The sequence below is a fragment of the Lepidochelys kempii genome, chromosome 6, assembly GCF_965140285.1.
Source record: "Lepidochelys kempii isolate rLepKem1 chromosome 6, rLepKem1.hap1, whole genome shotgun sequence".
NCBI classification, from domain to species: Eukaryota; Metazoa; Chordata; order Testudines; family Cheloniidae; genus Lepidochelys; species Lepidochelys kempii.
Window position 1 is genome coordinate 12783256 of NC_136385.1, and position 18774 is coordinate 12802029.

The 18774-nt window shown below is 58.7% G+C and overlaps 1 protein-coding gene across 1 annotated transcript; it reads right to left on the reverse strand.

Annotated features, from left to right (window-relative positions):
• Positions 1-1283: 1283 nt before the first annotated feature.
• TBX10 (T-box transcription factor 10) lies at positions 1284-6762 on the reverse strand. The gene is made up of 6 exons (XM_073348869.1): positions 6519-6762; positions 4340-4625; positions 3013-3114; positions 2398-2569; positions 1803-1958; positions 1284-1355 (listed from the first exon to the last, which is right to left on the reverse strand). Exons 1-6 carry the CDS (start codon positions 6760-6762, stop codon positions 1284-1286), a joined length of 1032 nt encoding a protein of 343 aa, XP_073204970.1.
• Positions 6763-18774: the final 12012 nt, after the last annotated feature.

Below are 18774 nucleotides of genomic sequence, written 5' to 3' on the forward strand. Positions count from 1 at the left end.
GAGTCAGAGTGGGTCCTATGAGCCCCGCAACCTATCACTGCTGCCCGTAGTTGAGGGCAGGGGGGCTGGCACTGTAGACGTTGAATGGGTGGAGGCTGGCAGGCAGTGGGTAAGGTGCCACCCGTGGCTTGGCCCCGACGTACATGCTGTGGTAGGAGAGGGGCTTGTACAGGGGGGCCCCCAGCTCTGGTGGGAGAGGGCGCCGCATAGCTGAGCTGTCCTGGAAGCCACGGGCTCCGGTGAGTGGCACGAGTGAGGGGTTCTGGAGCTGGGTGGCCTCTCGCAGGAGGGTGGCAGGGAGCTGCCCCCTGACACGGCGCTGGCCCGGCAGCCCTGGGGAGAGAGTAGAGAACGAGGGCAGGTCACAGCCACTGCAGGGCTGCTGTGCCAAGATCCCCAAGCCCTGCCTCTGCCAAAGCCCCACCCTCTCCGTCAGCTCTGCCCCTGCCCCCTACCTCAGCCAGTGCTAGAAGCTGAGCCCAAGAGCCCCAGCACCCGTCTGTGGCTCCCTGAGCCCTGCCCTGCCCGCATGGCCTGCACAGCTGCACGTGGTGAAGAGGCCCTGTGTGCCCAGCCAGCTGTATGTAACAGCCCTGCCCCCGCATGCTCTCCAGCTGGGCTAGGGGTGGGGGGAGCACCCTGGTGTCAGAGCTGGTAGCCCTGTGGGTGGGGGTTACCTTTCTGCATGTCCTTAAGCTGGGAGGAGGGGCCCGTCCCCTGAGTGCGGGCCAAGGTTCCCAGCAGAGGTCCTGATGCCCCAGGCCTGCACATGAGAAGGGGGAGGGTGAGAAATGGGGAGGGGGCTCAGCTGGGGTCAGACATTTGGGTGGGGGGGGCAGGAGGATGGGCAGAGGTGCTCCTCCCCCACCAGAACACAGCTCCCCTGGGAGACTGCATGCAAACTATTTAATGAACTAATTTGCACATGTGCAAACCATCCTACACTGATTCAGGGGGTGGCTGGTGGGGGCTGGGTGGGAGTGGGCACTGGGATATGTAGTGGGGTGGGGGCAGCTGCTGGGGAGGTGACTGGGGCTGATTATAGACTCCTCCCTCTTGGGCTGCGGCCATCACTTGCCCCTCCTGCCTCCTCTTCTTTTGGGATGGGCTGCAGGGGTGGGCACTGCAGCTGGGTGTGTGACATGCTGCCAAGTGGATGAGCCCTGGGATGGGAGGGAGACTGCCCCCCGCCCCCAGCAGTTAGAACAGTGGGACCCTATGTGGGGAGGGGAGGCATCAGTGCTCCCATCTCCCGCTGGGTGGGGAGGGTGCTGGAGGGGCAGTTACCAGTCGTCTGGCTCGCAGTCCCGGAAACCCTTGGCAAAGGGGTTACTGGCGATTTTCAGCTGTGTGATCTGCAGAGAGAGAGGGGGCGGGGTGAGGGAAGCAGCCCTCCAAAACCAGTGCCAGAGACCCCACTACCCCAGGGGCTGGCAGCAGCTCAGGGACACCCACCCAGATCAGCAGCTCCCTAGGCACAGTGGGACAGGAATCCTGCAGAGAGATGCTGCACCCACTGCATGAAATCAGAAACAGCCATGTGGCCACCACCCAGCAGGGGGTGCTGTGACACCAGTGACGGGGAGGAGCCTGCACCACTCAGCCCCACCCTCCCCAGCAGGGGGCACTGTCTAGCCCTGCCCTCCCCAGCAGAGGGCACTGTGGCATGGAGATGGTGTTGGGGGACGGACTCCTGCATGCAGGGATCACAGGGAGGGGACTATAATGTCCAGCCCTGGGGCCCAGGGCGGGGTGGCTCAGTGCCCTGAAGGGTGGGGCCAGTTTCTGGGCTGCACACACACCCGATGGTTCTGGTAGGCCGTCACCGCCATGAACTGGGTCTCTGCGAAAGTGAAGGATTTGAAGTTCTCGTGGGCAAAGCGCTCGCTGTCCCGGCGTGGGTCCACGTACACCACATGGAAGCGGGGCTGGTACCGGTGCATGGAGTTCAGGATGATCTGTGTGTGCCAGAGAAGAGCCATGCTTGAGATGGGCACTGGGACAGCCATCGCCCATAGCAACATATCCCACCCCCTCCTTCACCCTACGGCATAGCTCTGCAACCCCTCACCCCACCCCCAGTCCAACAGCCCACCTTTCCCCGACCCTCACAGCCCATGGCATCCTGTCCCGCCCCCCCCATCCTCCACTCTGTAGGGCCGTGTCCCATGCATGGTATCTCAGCAGCCTCCTGCCCCTGCCAACGGTGCCATATCCCTGCCCCCCCTGAGCCAGGCAGCCCCACCACCCGCCCTGGGGCTGGATTGGATCCGGCAGCGGCGCCCCTAGAGGGGAATGGCCCTGTGCCGATTTCCCACCCCGTGAGCCAACCAGTCCCCTATCGTGGCCTTGGATCAGAGGCCGCGCCCGCTGCCCAGGTCTGGCACGGTGGCTCACGTGGCCGTTGTCGTCCAGCAGGTTGTTGGTGAGTTTGAGCTTGTCGAAGGAGACGATCTGCCTCATCCACTGGCCGCCCTTGGCGGGCGAGTCGGGGTGGAAGTGGACGCGGCCGGGCGCGGCCGGATCTGCTCTGCCAGCCACCAGCCACGAGGAGCTGTGGAAGGCGTATCTGCAGGGAGAGGCAGGGCCTGAGCACCGGGGTCCCCCCGCTCAGATGGAGGCCTCATTGCATGGAGGAGGGCAGTCTGGGCCCCAGAGCTTCCTCCCGCCCCCTACAGAGCCCTCTAGCCATGGGGAGCCAGTTCCTGTTCTGGGCTCCAGCACATTTCCGTGGGGGCTGGGATCCTGCCCTGTAGGGCCGGGAGAGACAGTGGTGAGTGGAGGCACTGTGACTGAGCAGTGGGGGGAGGCGGGGGGAGGCCGACGCAGGCCATGGCTGGGGCAGCCGGAGTGCAGGAGGCAGGTGGGGGGTGGGCAGAGCTGCCAGATCTACGGGCACCACACCCAGCACAGGGCTGCCCCCCGCCCCCCACGCAGGCTGCTCTGCTCCAGGCTCTGGTGGTGGTGGGCTGGGCAGGACCTGCCCCCCCCCCCAATCTGTATACCCCCCACCTGTATCGCTTGTCGTCCAGGGGCATAAAGTCCATGAGCAGCACGTAGTCGGCCAGCGGGTCCAGCCCTGAGAGCTTCACCTGGAAGGTGGGGAACATCCTCCTGTGGCAGAGGAGAGGGGAGGGCATGGGGCGCTGGGGTCGCCCTTGTTGTACGGGGGTGGAGCACTAGGGTCTCCCCATTGCACAGGGCCTGGTGTCATTGGTCACGGGGGAAAGGCTGGGGTTATAGGTCACAGAGTGAGGGGCGCTGGGGTCCCTGGTCACACAGAGGGTTGGGGGTCAACCTGTTGCAAGTGGGAGGGCTGGGGGTGTTGGTCACATGGGGCACTGGGGTTGCCCTGTCTCAGGCCTCTTCCCCACTCAAGGGGCCCAGCAGGGTGACACACAGGGGCTGGGAGAAAGGGGCCAGGCTGCCCAGCCCGGCGGATGTGTGCAGATCCCCACGGACTGGGGCGTGTAGGTGGGAGTGAACGTGAGTGTGGGGCAACATGAACCCAAGCATGAGCAGGAGAATGAGCGAGAGTGGGGGGGCTGAGGCAGGGCCAGTGGGGAGAGTCGGGGGGAAGTAGGAGGCGGTGGGAAGGTACTGGGGGGCAGGTGCATTTGAAGCACTCAATGGGAGGGGGCAGCACTGCTGGTGGGGGGCAGAGCTGCCCAGCAGCACCCCTGCCCCCGGGAACATCACGCTGCTGCAGCAGCTCATGTCCCCTGTAATATCAGACTGGAACGGAGAAGCTGGAGGACCAGGCGTGGGGTGGGGGCAGACTCCACCCCGACTGCCATCCTCGCAGCCCCCTCTCAATAGGCCCGGCACCTCCACAGCCCCAAGACACCCAGCCCCCATTGGCACCCACAGTCTGCCCCGGTGCCCCCCTCTGTGCCCAGCCTCCTAGTGCCCAGCCAAACCAGGCAGGGAGTGCTGGCTCCTGGCACCGTCCAGGCTCCTGGCAGTCCTTGTTCCACCCACCTCCCCCCATATTTCCAAGGATTGTGGGGCTGGACCCTGCAATGGGGCCCTGGGCAGCCGTGATGTGTGGCACCAGCCGCCAGCCCTTAGCACCGGGGGAGCGGCTTTTCTGGCAGGGAATGAGCCACATTGCCTGGTGCTACAAGGGGCCAGATCAGACCCCCAGGAGGGTGGGGATGGCACCGGATCCCCTTGCATGGAGCCAGGACGGGGTCTCACAGAACACCAGGCTGGGACATGGGGGCACAGCTCCTGCCATGGGGTAGTGTTGGTGGTGGCATGGCCCCTGCCAGGGGCTGTAAAGTAGCAGGGTACAAGGGGGTCCCTGCGCTGCCGTGCCTGGGCAATGCCCACCTACCTCCCCGCTTTGGTGACAATCATCTCGGTGCCCAGGCTGTTGAATTCCTCCCACAGGCTCCGCATCTCCAGCTGCACTGACACGTTGGACACATGCTGGTTCTTCCTGGCCGGTTGGATGCTGTCCCCGAGCCCCACGGCCCCCTCCCCAGCAGGGACACCGAACCTGCCACAGGCCGGCAGGGGCCCCAGCAGGCAGGGAGCCCCCATGGGACTGCTCCACTCGGGGCCAGAGGCGAAGGGGCTCCCGTCTGACGTCAGGACACTCAGACTGGCTGTGAGGAATGCTGCAAAGGAGGGGAGAGGATCAGTGCCAAGCCCCTGTGGCTATGGGCATCAGGGGGCTGGGACATGGACTCAGAAACCAGCTGAGGCATCTTCTGGTGAGCCCCAAAGCACCTGTGAACTGGGGAAATGGCAGTGCCCCTTGATACCCCCCATGCTGCCCCTCAATCCCGCCCCACAGCCCCCTGCTATCCTGGCCCTGAGCTCCCCCCAGTCCCAACCTGCAGTCCCCTGCTATCCCAGCCCTAAGCTCCCCCCACCCCCCGACCCGCAGCCCCCTGCTATCCCAGCCCTGGGCTCCCCTGAGTCCTGCCTGGCAGCCCCCTGCTATCCCAGCCCGAAGCTCCCCCCATCCCTGACCCACACCCCCCTGCTATTCCTTGGCTCCCCCTAATCCTGCCCCGCAGCCTCCTGCTATCCCGGCCCTGAGCTCCCCTCAGTCCCAACCCGCAGCCCCCTGCTATCCTGGTCCGGAGCTCCCCTCAGTCCCAACCCGCAGCCCCCTGCTATCCTGGCCCTGAGCTCCTCCTAGTCCCGCCCTGCAGCCCCCTGCTATCCCGGCCCTGGGCTTCCACCACCACCCCCGGCAGCTCTGCCAGTGCCCCTCAGTACAAATCTGCAGCCCTCCACAAGCCCAGCCCTGGGCTCCTTCCATAAAGCTCTGCTGATCCAAGGCCCCCATCCAGCTGGATTTGCAAAGTGCCTCATGCACAGGAGTGGGCCCCACTGCGCTCCCTGACCATCAGCATCATCTCCGGCATCATTGCTGGTCCAAGGGCTTGAGCACCTCTCATCACCCCGATTCCCCTTTCAGGGAGCCCCAGCCCCTGACCCTCCCACTCTCTCGCACCAAGCCCCTCTCTGTAGCAAAATTCCCTTTCCCAGGGATGCTTGCTCCTTCCTGAGACCCCATCCCCTTCTGCTCTCCCCAGGCAGTCAGTAACCGGCCACTGAGCTCCAGCTCCTGGAGCTGGGCGACCCCCGCTCTGCTGGTGTTTGGACTTTAACATCGCGGAGAGGCATTAGCCAGGGCTGCTCCCCGCAGGCTCCAAGCCAGGATGCTGGGATTCCGCCCCATCAGCCTGCTACCCTGGCAGCTTGGCCTCCTGCTCACACCCAGCTGGTATTTTAGCCAGCCCTATACACCGGCCCCAGCCAGGCCAGAGACTGCCAGTTCCCTTAGCCTGTTGGCCCCTTCATCAGGGGAATAGAACCCAGGAGTCCTGGCTCGCAGCCCCCCCTCCGTTCTCACCCACCAGTTCCCTCTGCTCCCCCCTCACACGAACATGCTTTGTACAGGTATGTAACATGTACCTGTGTTCAATACCCGCTGTTAGTAATTCTATGAGCTGTAACGATTCCCACGCGCTATCCGAGTGGTGGGAGGGACCCTGAACACCCAGCTGATCTGCTCCACACAGAAGCCACCTTGTCATAACCCTGGGTGCTTCCTACTGCACAGCGACCCCTAAACGCGGTACCTAGGCTCTAGGGGTTAGGAACGTGGGTCTCTTGTGATCAACAGGCTCTGGAGCTCAGCCAGTGATGGAGAGGGCAGGGCCTGAGCCCGCCTCCAGCCAGGCTCTGCAGATCGCTGCAGCCGGGGTCCTATGTGCACACTCCCCTCACTCCACTGCACACCCATCCCCCCTGCATCTCCCCCTGTCCACCCACCGTTTGTAGCCAAGTCCCTCGACACCCCGTAACTCACTGTAGGCTGGACAGGTGCAAAATGCCACAGCCTGGCGCAGGGAGCCAGGCGGAGTGGGGGATGGGGGCACGAGGCTGCCGGGGCTCGTCCCAGGGAAGAGCTAGATTGGAGTCGGGGAGGTAAATGGGCCAACGGGAAATGTCAGCGAGGGGTTCCCAGCGGAGGAGTCCCCAGCCGGATTTACCTGCCATCAGTGCAGCGGGCGTTGCTCCGGCTCCCCGGCCAGAGTCCGTCTCCCCGGCCCAGTGTGGCTGTAACTCGGTTTCTGAAGCCTCCGGGCTGGACCTGGCGATTTTATTCTCCTGCTCGGGGGGCGGAGATTCACCGAGTGTGGCGTGGTGCAGAGCTGAGCAGCTCCTTGGGGGGCACTGGCTGGCCCAGGGCGAGATGAGCCGAGAACCCCCCACCCCGGGCAGCAGCTCCACCATCAGCTATTGATGAGCATACCGCAAGCGGGGCACTGGGGGCAGCTGCCCTGGAGCATGGGCTGGACTCAGCCAATATCCCCCGAGCCGGAGGGGCGCTGACCTCCCTGCTGGGGGTAGGGCTTAGCTTTGCCACTCAGAACTGAATGAATTCTTCCTTGCACAGCCCCAGAGCACGGGACATGAACCCAGCCATGAGGGGACCGGCCGGCTCCCCGGCCTGAGGTGGGAGGGATGGTGAGGGGCTGCCTGTTCCCCCATCCCACGCGGCCAGAGGGCCCGGGGTAACCATGCCAGCAGCTGTGCTGACTGAGCCGGCATCACCGGGAGCAGGATCAGGCCCAGTGGAAGGGACAGAGTGCGTTAGACCCTCTGTGCAGTGACCCACTCCCCTGCTATCCAAGTCCTGGCCTCCCACCACACAACTCAGCCCTTGCCCCTCAGTTCTGACCCACTGCACCCTGTTACCCCAGATCTGGACTCCCTTCCCCCAAGCTATGCCGCCCCTCGATCCCAGCCTGCTGCCCCCTGCTGGCCTAGCTCTGGCCCTCCCCTTCCCACCTCAATCGCAATTGCAATCTCCCCAGCTCTTCCTGCTTCTCCTTTCCCGGCTCTGTTGATCCCCCTCTGATCTCCCATCAGCCAAGGAACTAATTAAATAACCCCCCTGGGACATTTGCCCACCATCCGCCAGACTTTTTCCTAAAAGCCGTTTTATAATCAGCCGTTATTTGGCAAGGTTGGTACTTCTGACACTTGTCACTATTCGATGGCACGTGGTGAGCCGCTCGTCTCGCAGCCCAAGAAGTTACATGGGCAGATCTCAATTCCTAAAGCCAATGAACTAACAGCAATCAAGCCAAGCGGAGTGGCTGGATCAGTACTGATCCCCAGGACTGCACAGTGCCGTGCATTACAAAGCAACGACACTCCAGTGCAAATGCTCCCTTGTGTAACAAGGCAGGTGAGTCAGTTACACCCACCAACCATTAAAATCCTGGGACGTCCCTCCTTATGTCACACACTGCAGCACTCAACCACCACCACAATCTTCAGCTGGCCCCGCTAATATCTACAGCTTCCATCACACTCAGAAACAAAACAACACCCAAGTATCCGGGGGACATCAGAGGACAGTGGCCTAGTGGCTGGAGAATTGGAACGGGCTCTGTTCCCAGCTCTGTTGCAGGCAGGCTGTAGTCACTTTCCCACTCCATGACTCGGTTTCTCCATCTGTAAAATGAGGAGAATGCTACGATCTGCTTTGTGAAGTGCTTTGAGCACTATTGCTAACAGCTGTTAAGCTTGTGGCACCTTAGAGACTAACCAATTTATTTGAGCATGAGCTTTCGTGAGCTACAGCTCACTTCATCGGATGCACAGTATCCCTCCCACCACCGGATGCATCCGATGAAGTGAGCTGTATGTAGCTCACGAAAGCTCATGCTCAGATAAATTGGTTAGTCTCTAAGGTGCCACAAGGACTCCTTTTCTCTTTGCGAATACAGACTAATGCGGCTGTTACTCTGAAACCAGCTGTTAAGCTTGAAGCTCACACTGGCCTGGTGCCACTTACGTACTTTATCCTGGAGCTTAGACGATTCCCTGTTTATGCTGAACACCAGCCTGGTCTCAAATGTCACCACATCAACACTGACAAATGGTGCCCCTCCAGCACTGTGCTTTATCTGGAGCTGGGAAATTTAAACTGAAAACTCATTTCATGCAAAAACCCTCCCTCTGCGCTGTGTGGGTTCTGCCCTCTGCTGGGACAACCAGGAGAAGCTGTGAATCTGAAATCAGATGCCCATCCCCACTTCTCTGCCTTCCCCAGGGCAGCAGCTGTTGAGCTGGGGGGAACGGGGATCTTTAAATTGTGCTCCCCCCATGCTCAGCAGGTACCAGGCGTCTCTGGCAGAAACCCCTAGCCCCACCACCCTGCAGGGCAGGAGTCCCGAGGTTCCCCCCCCTGCAGTTTGCTAGGCAGAGAATGCGGAGGGGGGGCTCAGCGAGCCACACTTTTACTGCTCACGAGCCATGGTTTGGCAAGTTTGTGTCACCATCTGGCTGTTAGACCTGGTCACAGGATCAGAGCCCTGGTGCTAAAGGTGGCGTTGGCTTGTCTAGCAGAGCCAGATGCTTATTAGACAGAGGAGCGTGAGACCGGCAATCAGGTAGGGAGGGACAAGGGAGAGGTGACCAAAGGACCTCACCAAGGCTCTCACCCCAGGGCTGGTGAGGGTTTAGCTGAAGCCAGTGGAGTTAGCGGTGCTGTCTGGGCCAGTCAGGGGGCCAGGAGGCAGGCCCAATGGCATCCCAGGGGATCCCAGCATCCCAGGAGACGCTCACTCCTTCCTGGCAACGCAGCCCTCGTCCCCACAGAGTGACCCCCGGAAACATCGGGGGGAAGTATCATCCCCAGTAACACTTGCCCATCGACCCGCCAGTCAATGATCTCAGCACAACCATCCTGCCCATTGCCAGGCTGTCAGCTCATCACCGTGCCAAGCCCCGACTGTACCAGGAGCCCGGCAGACCCCTTTGGCCGAGCCTATTTGGCTCCAGCTTTTCTGGGCTGAAGTGTCTGGCTGAGCACAGGTCCCTGGGGACCCTGCTAGACCCCCCTCCCACACACACAGCGGAGTGGACAACCCCCAGGCTCAGCCCCCAGCAGCAACAGTCTGGGGAGGCACAGGGCAGGACTTGGGGGCACAGGGCAGGACTTGGGGGCGACGAGGGGCCAGGAGCAGAGCTGGGGCGGCGGGTTGCTGCACTGGACGGGCACAGCGGGGGATTCTGCCCACGCATCGTCAGCAGTGACACTCGGTCACCCACGAGCTGGAGCATCCCATTCATCTTGCCCCCCGACTGGGACAAGTCCAGCCTGGCCGGGCTGTGGGGGATGCTGCCTCATGCAGGCCTGGCTGGACCCCCAGCCCCAGATGGCTACTGGCCATTGCAGAAGTGGCTGAGGGACCAGACCATGGCCAAACTGAGCCAGGATGTGTGTCAGCCTGATGCCCCGGCCCAGTAGGAGACTACCCTGGATCCCTGGGCTACTCCCCAGCCTGCCCTGGCCCCTCGTCGCTCCCAGAGCCCCCACGGGGTCTGTGCTGCTGACACTGGGGCTGCTGAAGGGGCTGGTTATCCTGGGGGTGGAGTCGGCTGCGCCCTGCTGTTCTCGGGCTGGGCAGCACCTCTACTGACTGTGCCCTGTGTGGCTGGTGGGCACTGCACACGCCCTGTGGGCACAGAGGGACAGCGAGCGGCCACTGCCCATGTGCTGGGGGGCCTAGAGGGGCCCAGTTATCACAACAGATGTCACTGCCGCCCCCGACCCTGCCCCACGGGCCGGTGTCACCAGGCCAGGCAGGTGGCCCAGCTATTGCACAGACAGACTCTGGTGCAGCCGGGAGCCCAGCTCAGGTGCTGGGCACCCACCCACCCCTGGATAAATTGCCAGGCCAGATCCCCCATTCCAGCTCCCTCCCCCTGCTCCTGAGGCCCAGCCAGGCCAACAGCCCCCCCTCCTCCGTGCCCAGTCTGAGCCCTGCTCCAGTGCTCACCCCCCACGCTCCCTGCTGTCCCACTAAGCAGCACCACCAACAGCCATCATTCCCCCTCCCCCACTCTGGCTGTGCACAGCCCCCAGGCTCAGGACCGCCACGGCCCTCATCCATCTTCCCCCTGCCAAGCTGCTGTCAGCACCGGTGCGCCTCTTCTCACACCTGCTCATCTCAGCGCTCGATACGCGCTGGCCCTGCCAGGGACTTATTGGAGCTGCCAGCGCCGGCGACAGAGGGAGATAAATGGGGCAGTGCCGGATGGCGCTGCAGGGGACAGGGAGGATGAGATGCGGCGGGAGGCAGGGCTGGAGAAACTCGTGCTGTGATGGGGGCTGGGGCGAGAACAGGCGAGCCCTGTCCCAGGGCAGAACGCAGCCAGGCTCCAAGAGGGGCGGAGAGCTGGGGGACCCGGCTTGGTGAGGGGGTTCTCCTGGTGCACCCCTCGCACTGCAGACGAGCTGGGGCCTGGAGCCACGGGGTGTCTCAGACTCCAGTGACCTGCTGGGGAAGGGGGGTTACAGCTGCGGCTCTGTGCTGCAGGGTTGTGGGGCTGCAAGAGCCCAGGGGACCTGGCCGTGTCTCAGTATCCGAGGTCGCTGGGGGATCCCATAGAGCAGGGCGTGCAGTTGTGGCTCTGGCCAGCGGGGAATGGGGACTGCATGGGAGCGGGAGAGGTACAGTCACATCTCAATTGCAGGGGATCTCGGGGCTGTGTGTAGCTCATACGGGTCTCAATGCTGGTCAGGCCTGGCAACAGGTACAGAGGCCTCACTCGTGTTTCAAGCCCGACACTCCAGGTGCTGTGCTCTAGCAGAGGGGGAATTGCTGTGTCTGGGTGCCAGGTGCCCCCGGGTGCTGTGTCCTAGCAGAGGGGGTCTGGCCCTGTCTGGATGACAGGGGGCCCCTGGATGCTGTGTTCTAGCAGAGGGGGCATGTCTGTGTCTGGGTGCCAGGCGCCCCCGAGTGCTGTGTTCTAGCAGAGGGGACGTGGCCATGTCTTGGTGCCAGGCGCCCCTGGGTGCTGTGTCCTAGCAGAGGGGGCGTGCCAAGCTATCCTGCGATGGCTGCAGAGTGAGTACCAACCTCCGAGCAGACTGTTAAGGGGCAGGTCAAAAACCTCAAATTGGCTGGGAGTTCGAGACTTTGATGTCACCAACCACGTGTCCTCAGGTATTATAACAGCCTAGCCAGGGAGTCACAGACAGGCTCCTTGGCTAAGCTGCTCTATCTATCCTGTCACCCAGGCAAGCTTGCCTGTGTGATAGATGGTCCCGTACACCAACGATCACAGCAATATTCAGGTTACTCGCAGTCCGAAAGGTAGGCCTGGGCTTAGGGAAAATGGCGCCCTGGGCAAACTTGTATTTTGGTGCTCCTGGCCCCCATGGGCACCCCCGTTCCCCTTGGGTGCCCTGAGATCCCCAGGATCCCCACCATTCCCCTGGCCCCCCTCCCAATGCTTAATTTGTATTGAAAGAGGTGCAGGGGCTCAGCCCCGCCACAAATTAACCGCTGGCAGGGCAGCCGGAGAGCAGTGGCTGCTGGCCGGGCCCCCAGCTCTGCCGGCAGCACCGCTCCCAGCAGCGGCGAAGTCAGGGTGGCCTGGTATCTGATGTATTGCCATCCTTAAGTCTGCCCTGCACTGCTGTCAGAGCTGGGTACCCGACCAGCAGCCGCCGCTCTCTGGCTGCCCACTTCCGAAGGCAAAAGACCAGAGAACTGCTAAGCTACAAGAGAGTTGTCACACGATAGCACATCACGTGATTTGGGCAAAAAATAAATTTCAACTTCAAAATGCTATACAGAACATTGTCAAAGATGCCACTTTCTAGAGTTTGTCTTTTATATCTGCTCTGTCTGGCGTGTTTAATATGCAATGAGAAAGGGTCATTCAGAGATGGGCTTTCCTTCTTGCTGGGCTGTTATTGCAAAGTTAATATTTTAAAATAAACAACCAGGCTAAAGACTTATTTTACCCATTTTGTTTTCGTATTTGTAATTAAAAACCCAGTAGGAGGTAAGTCACCTAAAACAGCAGCGCACCCGTTCACACCTTCCAGGAAAAGAGGGTGGGCCCTGCATCATCTACTACAGGATGTTCCACTGTCCAGAGCTGTGGAATTGGAGTCTCAAGAGATGAAGGCTTAAAAGAATATAGTCACAACAATCAGTGAAACAAACACACAGAGCGCTTCCTTCACCAGGCTTTCGTTGCTATAATTGTATAACTTAGCGACCACTTAGCAACTTCTATCTTAGCTATAGAATAAAAAGCAATAACCAAAATATGGAAACTAGTGCAAAAACCATGAACTTTGACATATTGTTTAATGGCAGACAGATTGTCTTTACAAAAATAATAATTTGATTAGGTTAATCAATATTGCACAAGTTGATTCCAGTGCTTATGATGAATAAATTATCATTATCAGGAATTAATTTGTAGGGAAATTCCTCCAATGCAGACCCATGCATTTTAGCTTTAATGTTATGCATCTGCAGTGTCTGTCTCAAATCAGCAAGGAAACATGCTTTCTCTCACAATAGGTGCTGTATACAGCCAAGAGGAGTCTGCCATTTGTGGTTTTACTTCGGGGTACAAAGACTGTGTGGTAGAACCTTGAATTGTTCTTTATTTCTCGGGGCAGCAGAAAAACATCAAAATGTTTGCAGACAAAATCAACACAAATGTAGAGCTGCTCCAAAAGGCTGAACGGCTGAGCTCCAGCAGGAGCTGGGGACAGATCCTGCAACCCCTGTGAGTTCAGTGGGATTGAGTGTGGGTGTAAGGACCCCTTGCAAAGTAAAGGTTTCAGGATCAACTCTGGCTCCCGCTGATAGGTTTCTGCATCCTCCGAAGAGCAAAGCAAGGGACCGAGCGAGAACCCAGACGGGCGGAGGGAAGATGGGCCCAGCTTGTGCAGAAAAGCTGCGAGGAGCAGTCATGGGGAGTACTGAGCCTCACTTCAGCCACCTGATTGGAGTCGTGTGCCTGAAATTATTGGTAACACACACCACCACCACAACGAATAACCCCTCCTGAGCCCCTTCTCCCTTAGGAGGGCAGTGCAGGGGCAGGAGGGGCTGGGGGAGAAGGAGCATAGGAGGGGGTGCAGGGGTTAAGGGAGAAGAGGGGCTGGGGGAGAAGGGACACAGGAGGGCAGTGCAGGGGTTGTGCCCCTTCTCCCCCAGCCCCTCTTCTCCCTTAACCCCTGCACCACCATCCTGTGCCCCTTCTCCCCCAGCTCCTCCTGCTCCCCTTCTCCCTTTCACCCCTAACCTCTCCTGTGTCCCTTTCACCCCAACCCCTCCTGTGCCCACATGGAGAAATTGACCTGAACGCAAGGAGCCCCTGGCTTTGCTGCTCATTTCCCACCCCTAGCCCCTTAGGGGGGCCCAGAGGAATATTTTGTGGGTGGGGGGGCAGGAGAGCAGCAACACCAGGTGCTCCATGCATCACTGCTCCCCCCCAATGTTCCTCCATGGGGAGGAAGCTGGGAAAAATCTGGGTGTCACCCCCCATGCCTCATCTGTGAGTTTGGGAGGTCAGTGCCCTGCAGGCTCCCCCAAACACCACCCATGCATGGTGCTCCCTGCTGTCACTGCTCCCCTCTGCCCTGCACATGGTGCCCCTCTGACCACTGTGCCCTCATCACCCCCACTAAGGCTGGCCCTGTGTCCCAGCCCAGGGCCCGCACCCTGAGAACTCCCTGGTCCCCTGTCACCAGCTTCCCCCTGGGTCCCACAGCTGAAGTGTCACCGATGGGCCAGGAAGGGCGTCTTGGAGAGAAACCTCAGTTTTACTTCTTCCCTGCTGACCACAGGCCCAGACTATTGGTATCAAGAGGGAACTAAAACATTCCAGCAGACGTGGGGGTGGGGGGAAGGGGGTTGGGGCAGCCATCTGAAACCAACACCGCTAGGTCATTCTCCGCACGAGCGGCTGTGATGCTGCTCCCTCCAGGAGCCAGGCCTGAGCAGGCGCTAACTGCTGAGCTACTCAGTCCCCAGGCAGCTGGGTTGCACCTGCAACCTCAGATCAGCCCCTCCAGGCTGTGGGGCAGAGAAGGGACACCAGGAGCCGCCCAGCAAGCGTTGGACTCATCAAGGAACCCAGGCTGCAAGTGGCCTGAGGGATAAAGGCAATGCAGGCAGTGGCCACCGGGTGGCAGCACAGGCCAGGGGTCCCTAGTTAGAGCAGGGACCATCAGCAGATCTCAAAGCACTTTCCAGAGCAGGTCAGCATCATTCTCCCTGTTCTACACATGAGGAAACTGAGGCACAAAGTGGTGCCGTGAGGTACACCAGGCCAGGAAGCCAAGAGCATAGAACCAGGTTTCTCCAGCCCCAGTCAAGTGCCCTATCCCCTCAGGCACAGTACCCCCTTGCATTTCACTAGGAAAGAGCCTCTGGGAATCAAGATGGCTGAGAAGAGGGGTGGGTACTAACATAGGCTCCCCCAGTGATATAAAATCAGCCCAGAAAGTTGCAGCATTGGCTTTTATGCTCTGGCAGCAGGGCTCAGCTGGTTCCACTGGGGCTTGAACCCAGGCCCTTCTGTACGTAAAAAGAGCTGCAACCAGGATTACACTACAGAGTCAAATACCACAAGAAAACTCCATTGATCTCCTAAGCAAAGGTCACAGCAGCTTCTAGGCCTATGGATGGATGATATTCTAAGGCCTAGATCTTCAAAGGTATTTTTAGGCACTTAACTCACATTAAAAACAATGGGAGTTGGGTACTGAAGTCTCTGTGAAAATGTGGGTCTAAGTCCCTACAGCTGCTAGAGCCTGTAGGTTCCTTGCAGTCCTTGGAGCCATTTCCCAGCCTGGTCTTGCATGTAAAGTGCATAGATCCATCTCCATGACTGGCCATGGGGAACTGCAGCAGCATCGACTGGAAGAGAGCGCTAGAGGACACAGGGGCTGGCAAGACAAAGGCAGCAGGAACCATGCCTTGGTTTTTAATCCCCATCCAGACATGAGGGCACGGACTAAACCCGCCTCACGAGCCCAGCTGCAGCTCCTTTCTTTGCTCTCCGGAAGTGAGAGACCAGTGCAGGGATGTGTCATTGGTCGCACAAAGCAGGATTATGCTAAATTAGTACAATAGCTCCTTCTAGCGGTGGTTGTGATCCATGGACTTCTAATTTATAAACAGAAAGAAAACAGCCACAACTAGTGCCAAACAAATTGGCTTCCACCTGGTGTGAATTCTGATTTTGTTACTGTTGTTTACCAGGACCCACACCCCATTTGGAACTCTATAAAGTGCATAGAGACATCTAATGTCCGAATACCGCCCTGCAGGTACAGATCATTACACTGGTAACAACACAGCTTTACTTAGGATTAGGGTTGACTTAAATCATGGAGAAAGCACACATTTCTTGCGGGTTGGTCATGTCCATAAAATTTGCTATTTATGCCGTGTTCATAGAGTATATACACAGTATCAGGGGGGTCGCCATGTTAGTCTGTATCCACAAAACCAACAAGGAGTCCAGTGGCACCTTAAAGACTAACAGATTTATTTGGGCATAAGCTTTTGTGGGTAAAAAAAATCCTCACTTCAGATGCATGGAGGGAAAATTACAGACACAGGCACAAATATATATCTTCATGTGCCAATATATATTTGTGCCTGTAATTTTCCCTCCATGCATCTGAAGAAGTGAGGATTTTTTTAGCAGCTGATCAGTCCCTGTGACAAGGGGTTCATTTAGAAGCCTGTATGTGCTGGAGACAGAGAAAGCCAGAAGCAGCAGATGTGAGCATGGCCCTGAGAGGAAGGACCTGCTGGGCTTCTTGGGCAGAGAGCCCGTTGGAGAGGCAGGTGTGGGGATTTCTGGCAATGAAGCTGCCTGCTGCTGTCAGGACTGTGTGTACATTCTTTGGAGATACACAAGATGCCACCAAAGAATAGACTTGACTCACATCATGGACTGACCCATGGTAACAGAAACAAGGCCCCAAACATCAGCTAATGGCTCCACGCTGGGGAGGAGCTCAAGTCCAGCCCCCCCATCTGCAGCTTGCACACCATCACTGCATCTGCCTTCAACCCCCCTCAGGAACCACAGTGCCCTCTTTGCGACTTGGCCCTCCAGCCATGTTGTCATCCGTGTTCCCCCTTCTGGGGGTTAGCATTCCCGCCTAACAGTCCAGTCACTTCCCCAGTGGCAGGGAGGGGAGACCCAGGCCGCCCACAACTCCTGGTCCCAGCCCAGGGACCCTATAGATGGCAGCCACATGCTGCACCCCAACCAACTGCTCAGCACATTTTCCAGGGGCCACTTCCACAGCACCTGCTTCACCCTTACTTCAGGGGCGCAGTGCATCCATCCTAGCAGCCAGCTGCAAGTTCCCTTGGTCCCCGCCAGCACTGCTCTGTCCATGGTGCCGCAGGGCTCTCCGTCTGCTAGAGACACACTTCTTCCTCCTCAAGCTCCCAGCAGCCACTGACCACCTCTAGCCCAGGGGCTTCTTTTATGTGAGCCTGCTGGGCCCTGATTGGTCACTCCCTGCAGCCCTTCCCAGATTGCCTGTGCCCAATGCAGCCTCTCTAGGCTGATTGGAGGACTCACATCCGCTGCTCGCATGCAGGACTAACCCCTTTTACAGTGTGTGAGGTAGACACCCCATCACAAACCATCCCCCTCAAGACTGCATCCCTCAAGGGGTTGGGTGTCTCCGACCCTGCAGCTTCCTAAGCTGCATCCATAGCTCACCCCTTTCTCTGTCTGCCTCCCTCAACAGGGGACACACGTCTTCCTGGTCCTGCACATCATCGCTAAACTTTCCCCTCTGGTATGCTAGGTCTCCCTCTGCCCTTTGCAATGGCTAGTTTATCTTTCACTTGCCCCACTGGGTCCCCCAGCACCTTTACATTCAGGGTCTGAGTCCCCCCACTCGCCACTGGGGAAGTGACTGAACAGCTGCCTGCCAGCCCCCGAGAAGGGGGGAGCACAGATCATGACTCAGAGGATACCCCGGTCCTTCTGCTGTGAGATGGACCCGAGAGCAGATGTGATGGTAGGGAAAGCACCGTTGGGAGAAGGTGCACCAACCTGCCAGCAAGAGGTGCCACTGTGGTGAGTCACACCTTGTCACAGGGGGCACAAATCACCCCCCACCGGCTTCCCAGAGACTGCTCCAGAGACAGCTCTGATTTTCGTGAGGTGCCCCTTGTGGGGCAGATGTTGGTTGAGTTGTCCCTTTGCTGGCTGACAGGGGCCTGGAGAAGAGCCATAGGAGACCAAGATCCAGCGCAGATCTACCTGGCGAGCCTATGTGTGCAGTGCCTTGCAGAGACTCATGGAATTTAAGGCCTGAAGGGATCGTTAGATCATCGAGTCTGAACTCCTGTATATCACAGGCCTCAAAGTTCACCCATTTCCCCCTGCCCTGCACCTAGTAACAAGTGTCTGGCTGAAGCATCTTCCCCCAAGGCCTCCCGACTGAGTTTGAAGGCCCCCCCTTCCCTTGGCAGGCTGTGCCACGGTTACTCACCCAGCCTGGCAAACATCCATGCCTTGTTTCTAATTCAGGTGTGTCTGGCTTTAAATCTTCCAGCTGTTGGTTCTTGTGCTGCCTTTCTCCACCAGGTTAGACACCCCGTCGGTACCTGGGCTGTTCTCCCCTGGGCAGAATGTAAAGGCTGCCATCAAGTCCATCAAGGCTGCTATAGACCACCGGACCAGGGGGATGAGGTGGATGAGGCTTTCTTCCGGCAGCTCACGGAAGCTACTAGATCGCATGCCCTGATTCTCATGGGTGACTTTAATTTTCCTGATGTCTGCTGGGAGAGCAATACAGCGGTGCATAGACAATCCAGGAAGTTTTTGGAAAGCGTAGGGGACAATTTCCTGGCGCAAGTGCTAGAGGAGCCAACTAGGGGGGGTGCTTTTCTTGACCTGCTGCTCACAAACCGGGTAGAATTAGTGGGGGAAGCAAAAGTGGATGGGAATCTGGGAGGCAGTGACCATGAGTTGGTTGAGTTCAGGATCCTGACGCAGGGAACAAAGGTAAGCAGCAGGATACGGACCCTGGACTTCAGGAAAGCAGACTTCGACTCCCTCAGGGAACGGATGGCCAGGATCCCCTGGGGGACTAACTTGAAGGGGAAAGGAGTCCAGGAGAGCTGGCTGTATTTCAAGGAATCCCTGTTGAGGTTACAGGGACAAACCATCCCGATGAGTCGAAAAAATAGTAAATATGGCAGGCGACCAGCTTGGCTTAATGGTGAAATCCTAGCTGATCTTAAACATAAAAAAGAAGCTTACAAGAAGTGGAAGGTTGGACATATGACCAGGGAAGAGTATAAAAATATTGCTCGGGCATGTAGGAATGTTATCAGGAGGGCCAAATCGCACCTGGAGCTGCAGCTAGCCAGAGATGTCAAGAGTAACAAGAAGGGTTTCTTCAGGTATGTTGGCAACAAGAAG